This window comes from Cyclopterus lumpus, chromosome 1 (assembly GCF_009769545.1).
Source record: "Cyclopterus lumpus isolate fCycLum1 chromosome 1, fCycLum1.pri, whole genome shotgun sequence".
NCBI lineage: Eukaryota > Metazoa > Chordata > Actinopteri > Perciformes > Cyclopteridae > Cyclopterus > Cyclopterus lumpus.
In genome coordinates, this window is record NC_046966.1 from 9300245 (window position 1) to 9313896 (window position 13652).

The following is a 13652-nucleotide window of genomic DNA, read 5'->3' on the forward strand; positions in this document are numbered from 1 at the left end:
TCTCTCAAACCCATTTAACACACACGCACACACCACACACACCACACACACACACCTCACACACACACACAGACACACACACACCAGGGGGAGGAAATTTGACCCTTCACCCAGTTATTACACTAATTACACATCACCAATGACCGTCTCAGCGGTAAATCTTCTAAATTGACATGCAAAAGGAAATTAAGACATCATTACACGGGCTCTCTTGGAGAGAGAAAAAATAGAAACTTGACATTGAAAGGGAGTGCTATTGTTCCTCTTCTGCCTCACTCCTTCTCGAGTGTCGAGGCCCATTTCAAGCAGTCACAAATCCCGATTCACAGCGATGTCAAAGACTGTTGGAGTGATTTGAGTATTTTGCAACGCAAAGCCTCATTTAAAGTAGACTAAGCCATGTCCACTGAGCACTGCATCAAATCAAGGGCCAATGATCTCACTATGTGTTGCAGGGCAGTTAAATCAAACAGAAAATATGGGCACAGATGTTTTTCTTTCTTCGCTTTGTGTATTTTCCAAAACATCCCAAATCCATCATTACATGGTTAAAATATTAAGCGTGAGATACCGGTTGGCTCAAATGGTGCGGACCGGTTTGCTAAGGCGAATCGCATGTAAGGCGAATCGCACGTAAGGCTCCCTCTCCCAGATCACGTACAGTGAGACAACATGCAAACATGTGGCACAGCCATCTATACAGATGTTGACATGCAATGTACATGGAGAGGAGCGGGGCCAACCCACATGGTAGCCCCATGATGCTTTGCTGTGACTGCACGGATCGCTGTTGATCACAACGTATATTCTAGCTGTTGAGGGCGAACATTTTTTTGTTTTCAGGAAGTGGAATACAATGACATAAAGTACCTGCATGTGGCTTAATTCATAGTGAAATTGAGTGCAATATTTGATCAGGAGAACAAACCTAAAAATGTGCGTTAACAACCGTGCCCTAGGCGCTTTAGCTCATACACAAGCATTTACAACGCAAAACCGAGCTACAGGAAACACAACAGTCCCTCACCACCTTTTGTTTACTGAAAACGCTGAGTTAACACAAAAGGGCGGGGTTGTTTTTTTATGCTAAAGATGCCTCTTCTAGGATTCTCTGTTTTTGATGACTCCTATGTCGTTCTGTCTCTCTTTCATTGTGTGTGTGTGTGTGTGTGTGTGTGTGTGCGTGTGTGTGTGTGTGTGGTGGGTGGGGGGTCGTCACTCTCCTTCTCTCATCATCACATGTGTGATGATGAGAGAAGGAGATGTGTGTCTTGTGTATGATGTGTATCTTCCATACAGACTGTGGCACCTGACTGAATAGTTTTTTTTTTTTTTTTTTTATTAGAAGGAAACTACCACTCACTAGGTTGACTGCCGGAACAGTCATCAAAGAGCCGACAGCCGGGCTGAAAAACACTGGCGCCTGCCGTATGTGCTTTAGCCAACTACAGCCTTATTATCTGAGCTATAAATGGCATGTTCAGGAAATGACAAACGCACATGAAGGCTATGTTGAATAGCTCTGGATTGGGTTGGTGAAATCATTATTCTAGGTTTCCCTTCATGTTGAAAACTTCATTTCGGATGATTTATGATTTGACAGATGTTCTTTTAGCGTTAGCCCATGAACGGCACATGACTCGCGTTGTAGTGTCATACATGCCCGCTGGACAATGCACTAGCTCTTCATTGGACCTTAAGACTAACCTCTTGGACGACTTTAAATGACATCCTTGTTACTGAGGCAAAAATAGGCAAACACGAAAAGCTACATTTGAGCCGGTGTGGCGAAAGTTACATTTGGTCCACAGTCCAGTCGGCCCGTCGTGTTTTACATGCACACACAAGATTAGAGCGATCTTTGCCCTCCAGCAACTGTAGGCTCTCTTTTCTTTCTGACAGACTGATGCATCCTTCATCTCCTTTATGAAACACAGACAGATGGGATAGATGCGCAGAGTCGGAGCGAGATAGAGAGGGTGAGATACAGAGTGGGGGAGGAGGGGGAGTGTTCTGCCTGTGTAATCTGCCCAGAAACTAGTCACGGGCACAAATGAGAGCCAGCCTGTCCGGAGTACCACTGGGTTCAGATGGCAAACGGCTAAAATCCTGACTCAAATCTTTTTCCATCAACGCCACATGTTAAGCCAAATGTTAAGCCAAATGTTAAGCCAAATGAAGACTAGGAACTACGGCAAAACACATGACAGACATGCAAGCTTTGCCACAAGTGTAGATGTTTTATGCATAGATGACATCAGTGGAAATTTAACCCTGAAAGGTTAAGAGCTAAGCTCTAGTCGTGGAGCGACAAAAGACACACACGGGACGGAGGGCACTGAACCGGTAATGCTTTGTTTTATTATCTGACAGTGACAGCAGGTAAGCGTTTATGAGGCTTCTTCAACCAGAAGTGTTAGTAAAGTTCTCCAACTTGATAGATACTTTAACACGAGCAGCTCAATTCTTCTGGATGCTCTTGAAAAAAAAAGAAGAAAATCTGCTCTTACGTGGGTGTCGCACCTCCCTGCAGCCCAAGTCGTAACGGTTCAGTCATCGCACTGAAGGGTTTTACTAGACTGTCCAAACTGACATTTGTTAAGTTTGACAAACATGGCTGAGGAATGAGGGGAATGCTCATCCCTCTCCACACACACACACACACACACACACACACACACACACACACACACACACACACACACACACACACACACACACACACACACACACACACACACACACACACACACACACACACACACTCACACTCACACTCACACTCACACTCACAGCAGCCGCTTCCTCGTCTGAGGAATTAAACAATTATTAAGGGACTCCATGGGAACTGCTGGATGATGACCCATACTCTGCTTGGATGTCAGGGGAACGAAAAATAAATGCAGAGGGTGTGAAAATGCATTGCTGCCTGTGGGTGGGTGGGAAAGGGACTTTGATATTTCTGAGCATTCAGGCACTCGTGACCTCAATCCCAAAAAAGAGGTGCAGCATGTGTGGAGGAGAGAGAGAGAGAGTCTTTCCAATTTGCAGTAAAGCTCACAGTAAAATGCATATGATTCGGGGCTGAAACCGCACTGGAAACTGGGGGCAATAAAATGCAAGTGGTGGTCAAAAATCAATTTGGAGGAACCCACCCACCCCACTCCCGCTCAACCAATCGCAAGGCCGCCACTGGTAAATAAAGCGAAACGCAGTTGATTACTAGGCAGACCGATGCTTGTTAAACCCGCCGAAGCCACAAACAGCATCCGCCATGAGTCGCAAAAGTGCAGAGGAGGGATGGAGGACAGATTGTGATGAAGAGAAAACGGAGGGGACAGAGGCGAAGCATAAGGCGGTTGGGTTTGAAAAGAAAGGGATGAAAGAATAATTTGCCCCCTTCAAGCAGCAGCGACAGACAAACACGTGCACAAACACGTACACACGTGCAGAGTTCATTGGAGTAGAGAGGGAGCGGAGAGAGGGGAGGGGGGGCCAAGAGACTCTGGGGCCGAAGCCCATCACCAACACACGGATTAGTTCACACGTGCACACTGCCTTTTAATCTGCTCCACTGACAAAGGTTGGAGGAGAGAGAGAGAGAGAGAGAGAGATGGCATTGATGAAAGAGAAGGCCGTAGAAGAAGAGCCACAGAGGGGACAGACGAGGACGGAGCAAGCGGGACAGAGGAGGGGGCGGGCCTTTAGGTGCACTGTACAACAAGCACACCACCTATAAGGGAAATAACCAATTTAATAAACGGTTCACACGTCTTTGGTGAATTCACCAAATCCCTTTAAAAGCACATACGCTTACGGATCATGTGACCGGACTTGTATCTGCTTGCTTCCTAAATCCCGCTGCACCCGGCGACACTGACCATCACTTTGCCCTTTAGCCCTGTGTGACCTGAAGGGGAATGGCAGAGGCTTTGGATTAAAACTTCAATATCGCCTGGCTCCTAAAATGGGCCAGGTGTAAAGCCAAGGGGATCCAGCCAGATGTTGGCTCTGGGGGGCAGGGAGGGGGACTGGGTGGTGTGTGGGAGGGGGTTGCCCTGTCAGACCACATCCTCTTTACAGCTGTGGATGTGTTTTAATACACTCGCGTTCTCACTCCCTTAGGTTAAACTCACTAACTTATCTTGCTAAGTCACTTGGCACGGAGGACTGGGGTTGGACTTCACTTCTCAACACTAATAATGACATTTAGTGGCGCGCACCGACGATGAGAGAGGATGCAAGGTAGCCACTACGAGAGTCAGGGGTGGAGGGAGACTCGTCTCGCTGCTCCTTCATCTCTCAGCTCTCATTGGTGAAATGCCAAGCTCTATGATTGGTCAGAAGGCAGTGGTGTTTCCCCGCTTTTCCCCAGCTGTACGGCTAAAAATAGAAGCCATAGTCAGATTTAGCCTAGTTGAGTCTGCCTTGTGTTTCTCTCTCTCTCTCTCTCTCTCTCTCTCCTTAAGGTACAGATTAAGTTAGCTCGGCTGCTAACGTGACAAGTCCCTCGGGGACGGGGGAAGGAAAAACCGGAGCATTTCTTTCAGGAACAGCATGTGATCGCAGACTCAACCATTGGGGCTTATCAACAAGCTCTGCACAATAATGGAACAGGTTGAGCAGCACACTATGTGGGAGGAACTGAACACTTTGCAGAATATTGCAGTACAGCCTGGACACACAGTCCCCACTTTGAAGTTGATTCATTTGAACAACCACAAATAAATCACTGAAAATGTTCCCACTTCAGTCATTAAAAAATAAAACTAAGCCTGTGTGCCCTTCCGGCCCTGTTCTGTTTGGTTACACTGTCCCGCCAGAGAATGCTATGCAGATGCACTTTTGCAGGATAAGGGCACAACAGGAAGGCGCCAGCCAGCATGACATGAGTCAAGGGTCAGATGGGCGAGGCAAGACTGGAGTGATGGGGGAGCCTTCCAGTGCTGACATCCAATCCCCTGCGAGGGGCCTTCTTTCCACCTGTCTCCAAAACATCTATGTGGGGACGGCTCTTGAGGATGTGAGGCAAAGCAATGGCGACATCTGACTTTACACTGTCGGGTGGCATCTGACAGCGAGCCGCAAGGAAATGTCGGGGTATGTCCGCAGCAGTGTGAAGAACTGCAGTGTTTGCATAAAAGTTCACTTGGCACTTTTCAAGTAGCTGATATCTATCTCAAATTATGGCATTTCATGCCTCTCTTAAAATAAGGTGAGTGACTAAGAGTGCCAACCCTGTAAATACTCTTTACTGTCAGAAACCTGGCAACCCCAGCAGGTGGGTGTGACAGAGAGGCGAATCAATGCAGGATAATGCACTCCTCCTCAACCTCGACTCAGAGCTTCATGCCCACACGGCACAAGTGAAAACGCAAGTATCTTGTCTTGGTTGAAGAGAGTAAGTGCTTTCCTGGGGTGCAAAGTACACAGTTTAAACGAGGTAGTTTCACCATCTTAAGAGCCAACTTAAGTTTAAGGACATAACATGATCTCCTCGTTACCGCTGGGCACCTGCCACACTGACAGACACGCAGCCACAACCTGTCACCGCCTGACTGTTTGTGGTGATTAGACCCACCCTGATACTGGCTCATGTGTCATCGTGTTAATCACGAGTTAGGAATGCTCACGCTGACACAGAGGGAGTGTGGAACAGGCTTGCGTGCTGCTCAAGCTTCCCTTAGTCAGGTGTATTTCACCTATCCCTCCGCTCATCCCATGAACCTGTCAATTACCTTCCTGGTCCTCTGACACCGTCGTCCACTCAGGCTAAGCCAAAGCCAAGATAGGCTCTTAAGGGACTAGCACCGGGTGGCCCGTGGCGGGTGCAGGAGGGGTAAGGGTGCCCCTGCACGTGTGCGTGCTCTAGCTGGGCTCACCAGACCAAAGATCAAGTCCCTTAAGCCGCTTGTCGGAGCCAAGAAAAGCTTACAAGTCGTCACGTTGGTCAGAACAAATGGTCCCAGTTTTAGGCCCTGCAGCAGAGCCTGAGAATAGCATGCACTCACTGGGCAGACAACAGAACGACTGCTGCAGCAGTTTGGCTTTCTTCATAGAAGCATCAGCACAGCCAGACAAAATGTAGCCCTGGCGTATTCATGTTTGGACTGCTCATCCAACCTTAAGGCAGGAACAAGTGCACTGAGTTCATAGCCCACTGGTTATAAGAAAAAGATAACATGGAAATACATGAGTTATGTACCATTTGAAACTGTGACACCTATTCAGTGATATTCAGTGGGGAGTTTTATTGGGGTACATGTTACTAAACTACCAGTCCTGTGGTTGTAACAGTAACATTCAAGGATATTTCAAAGCTAAATAAGAGGAGCAAGCTCTAAAATCAGACCGTATATCTTGGCAAGGTCATAAACCTTCCCACACGCACAGAAACTAAAAACACTGACTGTGCAGGTCAGCCACACCAATCCAAATTTGATCGTAAAAGAGGCGTAATTATCTTCATTTGCCATTTCGCATACCACTGAGCCAAAAACAAGTCCCGAGAGAGTGGACATCATGGATGCTCCTTACATGCCAACCAAGGACAACCGGTCTGCCTCCCAACTCTAATGGGCAAGACTGATCCTTTTTAATATTCCACAGGCACACACTGAGAAGTGTTTAACCCACACTGTTTGCTTAACTCCCTTGTAAAAAAAAAGAAGAAAATCAGCTAATATTACTTCCACCTCGTGGGCACTGGGGAAAAATGATTTGCCGTGTGTATTATAAACCTGGCCTTGATAAACAATATTAAAATGAATAGGTCGCTGTGGAGGAGGAGGGTAAATAATCAGCGACAGGATTTATTGTAGCAAGTAGGAGCCTGCTGTATTGATTATCCATAAACAGAGTCATCATCCGAAATGGAAGAATAACAGGCTAAACCCTGGGCCATGGAATATAGTATTTCACTGTAAAACACTTTAACACAAAAAGGATCAGCCAACAACTAACCTGAGCTGGGAAATTTGTTATCAACATGTTGAAAAGAAAAAGAAACTAATAGGCTGTGAGATCAAAGCCCGGGCATCGAGGCCTTTTACTGTTAAACCTTACTGGTGCAGCGTCATTTAATAGTGACATGGGGGGTGGAATAGGGCTGTTAGGAGGTACATGATCAAAGCAGCAGAGGCACCATGCTATCTGGTCCCGCCGCACAGTGTGAGCATCTGGAATGTTGGTTGCCCCCCCGCCCCCCCCTCTTTCGGTACCTTATATTCGAATCCTTTGGTCTCCGCTGTCACGGCGATTCTACTCACCACAGAGGTTATCAGGGCCTGTGGTAGCCATGCAAGGCATATCGTCTGGCTGGCGGCAGATATACAAGGTTGATAAGTGTTGAAAAAAGGCCCCAGACAGGCTGGACCATAAAGGAGCTGCCTCCAAATTACAAAACTTGGACGTCTGCTGAGATGGAACGAAGGCTGCTGCTGCCGCTGCTGTTGTAGAATCATGGTATAAGCCTGACACACTTGGGTGAACAACTATGCCTGATACATATAGCTTACATTGAGGCATGTGCTTAAAAAGGGAATTGGATTAAATAAGGGGGGGGGGGGGGGGGGGTTATAAATGATTCTGACTTTAAGTGTGCTTCTAAAAAGATGGATTACAATTTCAATTTTTACCCTCTTTCTTTGCTAATGGAAATTTGAATTAATCTTGTACTGTTCAACTACTGAGCAAACAACGCTACACTCTGAAGACAAGAGGGGGGGAAATAAAGCAGGGTGCCAGTATCTGGATTTACAGAACGGCCTGTTCCCGGCACACTCTGTTCTGCTGCAGCTCTCCTCAAAAGTTTGCACGGACCAGCAAGGTGGAGCCAGGACAAGGAGGAGGGAGAGGATGAAGGTATCAATGAATGTTGTGCTCAGGACAGGAATGAAAACACACTGAGCAACTGTCTAATGCACAAGTGAGTGGGTGGATCACCCTTTTTCTTTTTACAATCACATTTTTCAAGCACAGTTTCATCTCGTGAAATTAAATGATCTCTCTAATGGTTTATAACTCTGCAGTATCCATAATTCAGTGCTGAACCAAGCCAGCAGTGATCCCTTCTGTCCTGCCATCTCCAGGCTTTACACTAGTCTGCTCTGATTGGCAGAGAGGACTAAAGCCCATAAATGGCCATAGGAACAGGCCGTACTACAAAGTGCCTGGCCGCGTGAATGTGGAAGGAGTGACGAAAAAAAGCCTTCACACTGGGTTGTAAGAAACAACATTTGAGCCGGCACCCTTTCTTTTTTTAAATGTATTTGCGTGGGTGGAATACAGGAAAATGCAAAACCGCATGGGTGCTGCAATCTGCCGAGGCAAGTCAGCCGACCGGCTGGCCTTGTGTGGCAACGCGTATGAGCACCGAGATGACACATCAACTCCTGTCTATATTTAACTCACTGGACGCCTCTCCTTCCAATGTTCCCATCCTTTTAGCAAAGGCTGCCAGGGAGAATGGTGAGAGAAACAGGCCGAGGTGATAAGTAATTACGCTGAATGGATCCAGCCTCCCACATCCTTTCATTGTACCCACACCCTCACAGATAATGAAATGGAAAGCGAGCTTCTTTTCTCCATTTACCATAAATCCAGCGAGTCTAGCCGCTCTTATTTATGGTGTCGAAGAAAAACCCTTAACGACATGGTTCTTGAAGCCTGCAAAGCCACAGAGCATAAACACCAGCAAGCACCCAATGTGGGTGAACTCCATCTGATAAGGGCTTCTGAGAGAGCCGTGTTCGCTCCCTCAGACGATGACGTGGTAAACCATCACGAACCACGGTCTCCCTGAATACCCCACTTTTCTTCCACTGTAGATACTATCATGAATGCAGAGATATAACTCAGAATACAATCATGATCAAGCGGCAAAGCTACTGAAAGGACATTTTGTCCGGGTATAAGGCTGGCATTGTTGCCAACACGACCCGTAAAAAAAAATATTTGCATCAAAACAACACTGATCTTTTGAGCTCCAGCGCTGCCTGCATGCACCCTTGGCTGCCGCTGTAACTCGATGCCCTTAGCCTGGCAACCATAGTGTTGCATAACTCGAAAAAAAGGTGTGTGCACGAAAGGAGGAAACACAGAGAAGGGAATGTCCTTGACTTTGAGCTCTGAGGACCTGTTGAAGAGGAAGAGCTCCCCTGAGGAAGGGCAACAAAAACATCGTGGGGTACGATGAAAGTAGGACTTGATGGACTTGTTTACATGTCAGTGGAGGGTGTGCATGTGCCTGCAGGCCGTGCTCTGCGATTCAAAAGGTTAAATGTTTTGGGGAAATGGAAACGCCAACTCACCTATTCTTCTCCAGCTCATTATGTGTGGACCTGCAAAGACAGAAAACAGACGGTGTCAAATGGAGAGCAAATGCAGAGTTTTGCACACGCTCAACAAGCAAAGTACAGACCCACAGTATCTGCTGCTCCTGAAAAAGCAATGCGCTCGCTCGGAATGGGCAAAACAGGCACAACATAAAAGATTAGAACTTTATGAGCGCGACAAGCAGGGGCCCGAGATAGGCACAGTGAATTACCGTGACGAATTGGATTTATGGGTTTATTAATTAATCTCAAACGAGACCAACTCGAGGCCCAGGGCACTGGAGCCTGTACACCAAGAAACGTCAATGTGACAGGCAGGCATTCAGTGTGGCTTTGTGCAGCCTCTTCCTCAATAATGCACAGCACAACTCAGTGTGTGTGTGACACTGCAGCCACTAGAGTTCACACTGTGCGTGAGTGTGTGTGTGTGTGTGCAAGTGTGAGCGTGCACACACGCACGTACACAGCAGCAGTCAGGGTTCAGTGCTCTGTTAATAATGTAAAGTGAATCAGCTGGTTCCTAAGAGTCTCTTTGTGTGGCGACATACTGAAGGGAGACAAGCCCTCCTCCTAATGCTTAAATGGCCAAGTTCGCATCCACACAAACTGCAGTCCAGTCCGCCTCAAGGGGGGCGGGTTTTAGGGGGAGGATGATGGACAAGACTCCTCCTAAGTCATGTACACAGCACTCTCTGTATTGTGGGGTTATCAATACTGCAATAGACTTTCCTCTTTCGTCTCCTTTTTGTTTTTAATACCGAGCTGCCAAAACGCGGAAGCAGGAAATGTCGTGAAGGCAGGAGATAAGAATGGGGGAGGAAGGAGGCAGAGCGGGATAAGACAGAGGGACCCGTCCAAGGCTGTGGTTCAGATAGTAAAAAAAAAATTGCCCTGCGGAAATTATTCTTTTTTTCAAGTTGAATTATTTACGCCAATAAAAACACTGTGCGCGTCTATTTGAATAAATTACATTTCCTGATGTTGGGTACGCAAGACTGGATGTTCAGTCAACTGTGGCGGCGTATGTGATTTAACATGAAACGGTGTGTGGCCAGGTGAACGACACGGGGCTCACATGGAAGCTGCCACTTTCTGTGAGAGCCTAAGTGCTCACAGGCGTGCTCTTCTGCCGGGTTTTCACACATAACATATTCTACAGCGCCGTAGTCGTCATGCACGGCTGTGTTCTGCATCCGCCGACCAGTCACATATAAAAGAACTGCGTGATTTCTTAAGGTCCGGCTACTTCTACCCTCAAAAATGGTCTCACTGCTCTAAAATGATTTATTTGTAGAGAAAATGAATAGTCTCAGTCTTTCGGTGAATATAAAATTACTTTCTAATTACTTTCTACTGGCAGCGATCGCACCAAATTCTGAAACCGTATGAGAGTCAGAGCAATAGTCTTGCTAACAGAAGACAAATATTTTGGAGAGCATAACTTGCGTCATCGGCTGTCACTGTCTGTGTTGCTTGGAAACCCTCATCGCGAGTTGTAATCTCTTTCAAACTCTTCAGCATTTACACCAAAATCTGATGCTGTGTCATTCTGTCATTCTGTCCATTTTTCCCCCGGCTGATTATCACGATTTAAGAATGATTATAAATGTATTTCGGGGGCCTGTTACAATTTTTTCCCACAGATAAAGAAGTTTGGTACTGAAGAGTCTATTTTAGGGCAATGCCGATGTAACGTACACCATCTGTTACACGTGCGTGCGGGCACACACACACACACACACACACACACACACACACTTAGTATGTCCTCTCATTCAGATAGATCAAACTAAGTCAGCTTGCTTTCCCATTGGCTTTTTTTTTTCATCACAGACCTCTTTCCCCATCGCCTGAATCAGATATCTCTGTGTCTGGAGCTCCACAACAATGCGATACAGATTATCAACTGGCTCACTGGCCCACACACAAACTGCAGCATACTCTGAAGTTTATGTGTGTGCGTGCGTGTGCGTGTGTGTGCATGTATATGCAGCACACAGAGTGGGTCAATGAGATAAAGCAACCATGCTATAAACGGTAGACACGCGAGGACAGAGTCAGATAAGCCTATCGCTGTAAGCCTCAACAAGCTACTCAGATGGTATAGCTACTGTATAGCCGGAGCAGGCCGGTACGCGACAGCACACTGGGGTTGAAGAAAATGGGCTCTCACAGTTCAATCCAATATGTAATCATATTTCAAATAAGTCAGTTTAACATTCAATGAGGAATGTTCTCAAAGTGATAACAAATGAGGAACAAACAAGAACATGTATATGACTGTGGTGCAGGGCTGATCTCATGTTGACGCCATCGTTGGTCAATTATCTCTGTTTGACATTCAGAACACACACATAGAAGATGATGTATATTTCAGTTGCAGGTGTTTTTCTCTCGGGCTTAGTCTTAATATGTCACTGCGAGGTGGGAAAAAAATGGTTTACAACTATCATTATCAAGATTTCTCCTCATTCTCTGTCTGGAGAGCCATAAATAGGACCGGTGGGTAACGCAGGTCACTAAAGACGCAGACATGTGTATACAAATAATGCTGTTTTGTTGGTTTGCGAGGTGTGCAAGTGGGAATGAAATAAAACGGCATCACAACACAAGACTGAGAAGAGGTGTTAAAAGCTAAATGGTGTTATCTCACTGAGTGAGATGTGAACGCGTCTCTGTAGGGAGCAACATCAAACATCATCCCTGCACAGTCTTATATGTATAATTGTGCGGACTTCGTTCTATGAGTGCACCCTCCTCGTCCTCCTAAAGAGTCGTTCACCAAGATGGCCAAGATGCTTCCTGAAAAGCGTTTATGTGTCAGCGGATTTCCTTTTTACATTGAAGATGATATTGTTCCAAAACGCCCTTATTCTGTGTACTTGTGAATAATTTCCCTATTAGGAGCAACTCTTTGGGGGCTTTATGACAACAGCATTAGACCTATATCTGATCATGACTGTTGCCATGCAGAACTAGTAGGCAGCGTCCTGCGCTCATGATAAGTAATGCTCACTTCCTGTTTGTAGCCCGCTCTTACATTAATATTAAAAAGCTCAGAGAGAGTGTGAGAGAGAGATGGGCTTGCTTTTGATGTATGACTGTCAATGGACAGATTAATCAAAGCAGCCTAGCACCAATAAGAAGAAAAAAAACACAATACCAACGAGTCTTAACTTGGGAGATTCTTGTCTGCTTCTCCTACTATTAAAGGCTTCTTCATCAGTAAGAGCATTGAGCTTGACAAGGGCTCAAGCAGCTGAGGATGTGATTATCAGACAGTGTTACATCCAGCTGCACAATAGAATAGATGATAAACCACAAGCTCCAGAACACACATCATCAGCTTGATGTTGTGCATGCTTGAGGATGCATCCGACAAGAAAACACGAGGGGTGCCAACATGCTTTTCTTTAAATTCTATAGAACAAGTCTAACAACAAATAACGGATTACCCTGAACAGCATTAATCCTTAAAAAGACCCCACGTACACACCTTTGGAAAGCTGCAAACAACACCAGCCATAAATAGCAGCTGCCCCCCCCCCCCCCCCCCCCCCCCCCCCCCCCCCCCCCCCCCCCCCCCCCCCCCCCCCCCCCCCCTTTAGGGCAAAAGGCAAAGAGTTCCCTCTCTCCCTCTGGAGAATACATTTGGCATTGGAGAAAAACTATAATAATTACTCAATTTAAAATACAAGCAAACGCCTGTGGCCTTATTCAACCAGGGTGAGCGGAATGCACAGCATTACGGATCGTTTTTCTTTTCTTTCTTTTTTTAACCCGCCCCTTTCACCACGGTCCCTAACCTCAGCCACTGCAGTCCGTTTGACAATCAGCTGAGGAAAAGCCAGCAGAGCGGTTGGCCCCCCTTCCCCCCTTCCCAGCAGCCAGCGGTGTGGTACCCATGTAGCTACTAAACGCGTCTCGAGTTTGAGAAACCTCCATGCAAACTTAATTTATTTATTCATAATTAATTTAGCGTGTCTACCAAGCTGCACATGCTGCCCGCAACAGTTCCCCGGACAACTCATGTGAAAGGCAGCTTACATTCCGAAGACCTACCGGTAAAAGCAAAACCAGTATGCGGTGTCAATAGTGCCCACAGTTGCCCCGGGGATGAGAGAGAGAGAGAGAGAGAGAGACGTTTCTTACCTATTGTGGTTACTGCTAAACTTCTTATTTCGGAATTTTCTTTGCCTCTGGTAGTCTGTATTCGGACTTGATGGAAACGTCGAAGCATATCCGTGTTCACACTCTGTTGAAAGAAAATGTGTTAGCTAGCTCTGGAGAGTTTTTTGGGCACTTTTTTCTCTAGTA

The 13652-nt window shown here is 46.4% G+C and overlaps 1 protein-coding gene across 2 annotated transcripts in view; it reads right to left on the reverse strand.

Annotated features, from left to right (window-relative positions):
- The window catches only part of mxi1 (max interactor 1, dimerization protein), a 28759-nt gene that overhangs the window by 12313 nt on the left and 2794 nt on the right, over positions 1-13652 (reverse strand). For both annotated transcript variants that reach the window (XM_034534892.1, XM_034534899.1), the window contains exons 2-3: positions 13488-13590; positions 9312-9341 (exon numbers count right to left, since the gene is read on the reverse strand). In XM_034534892.1, the coding sequence (XP_034390783.1) occupies positions 9312-9341; positions 13488-13590 (133 nt within the window). The remainder of the gene's footprint in view (positions 1-9311; positions 9342-13487; positions 13591-13652) is intronic.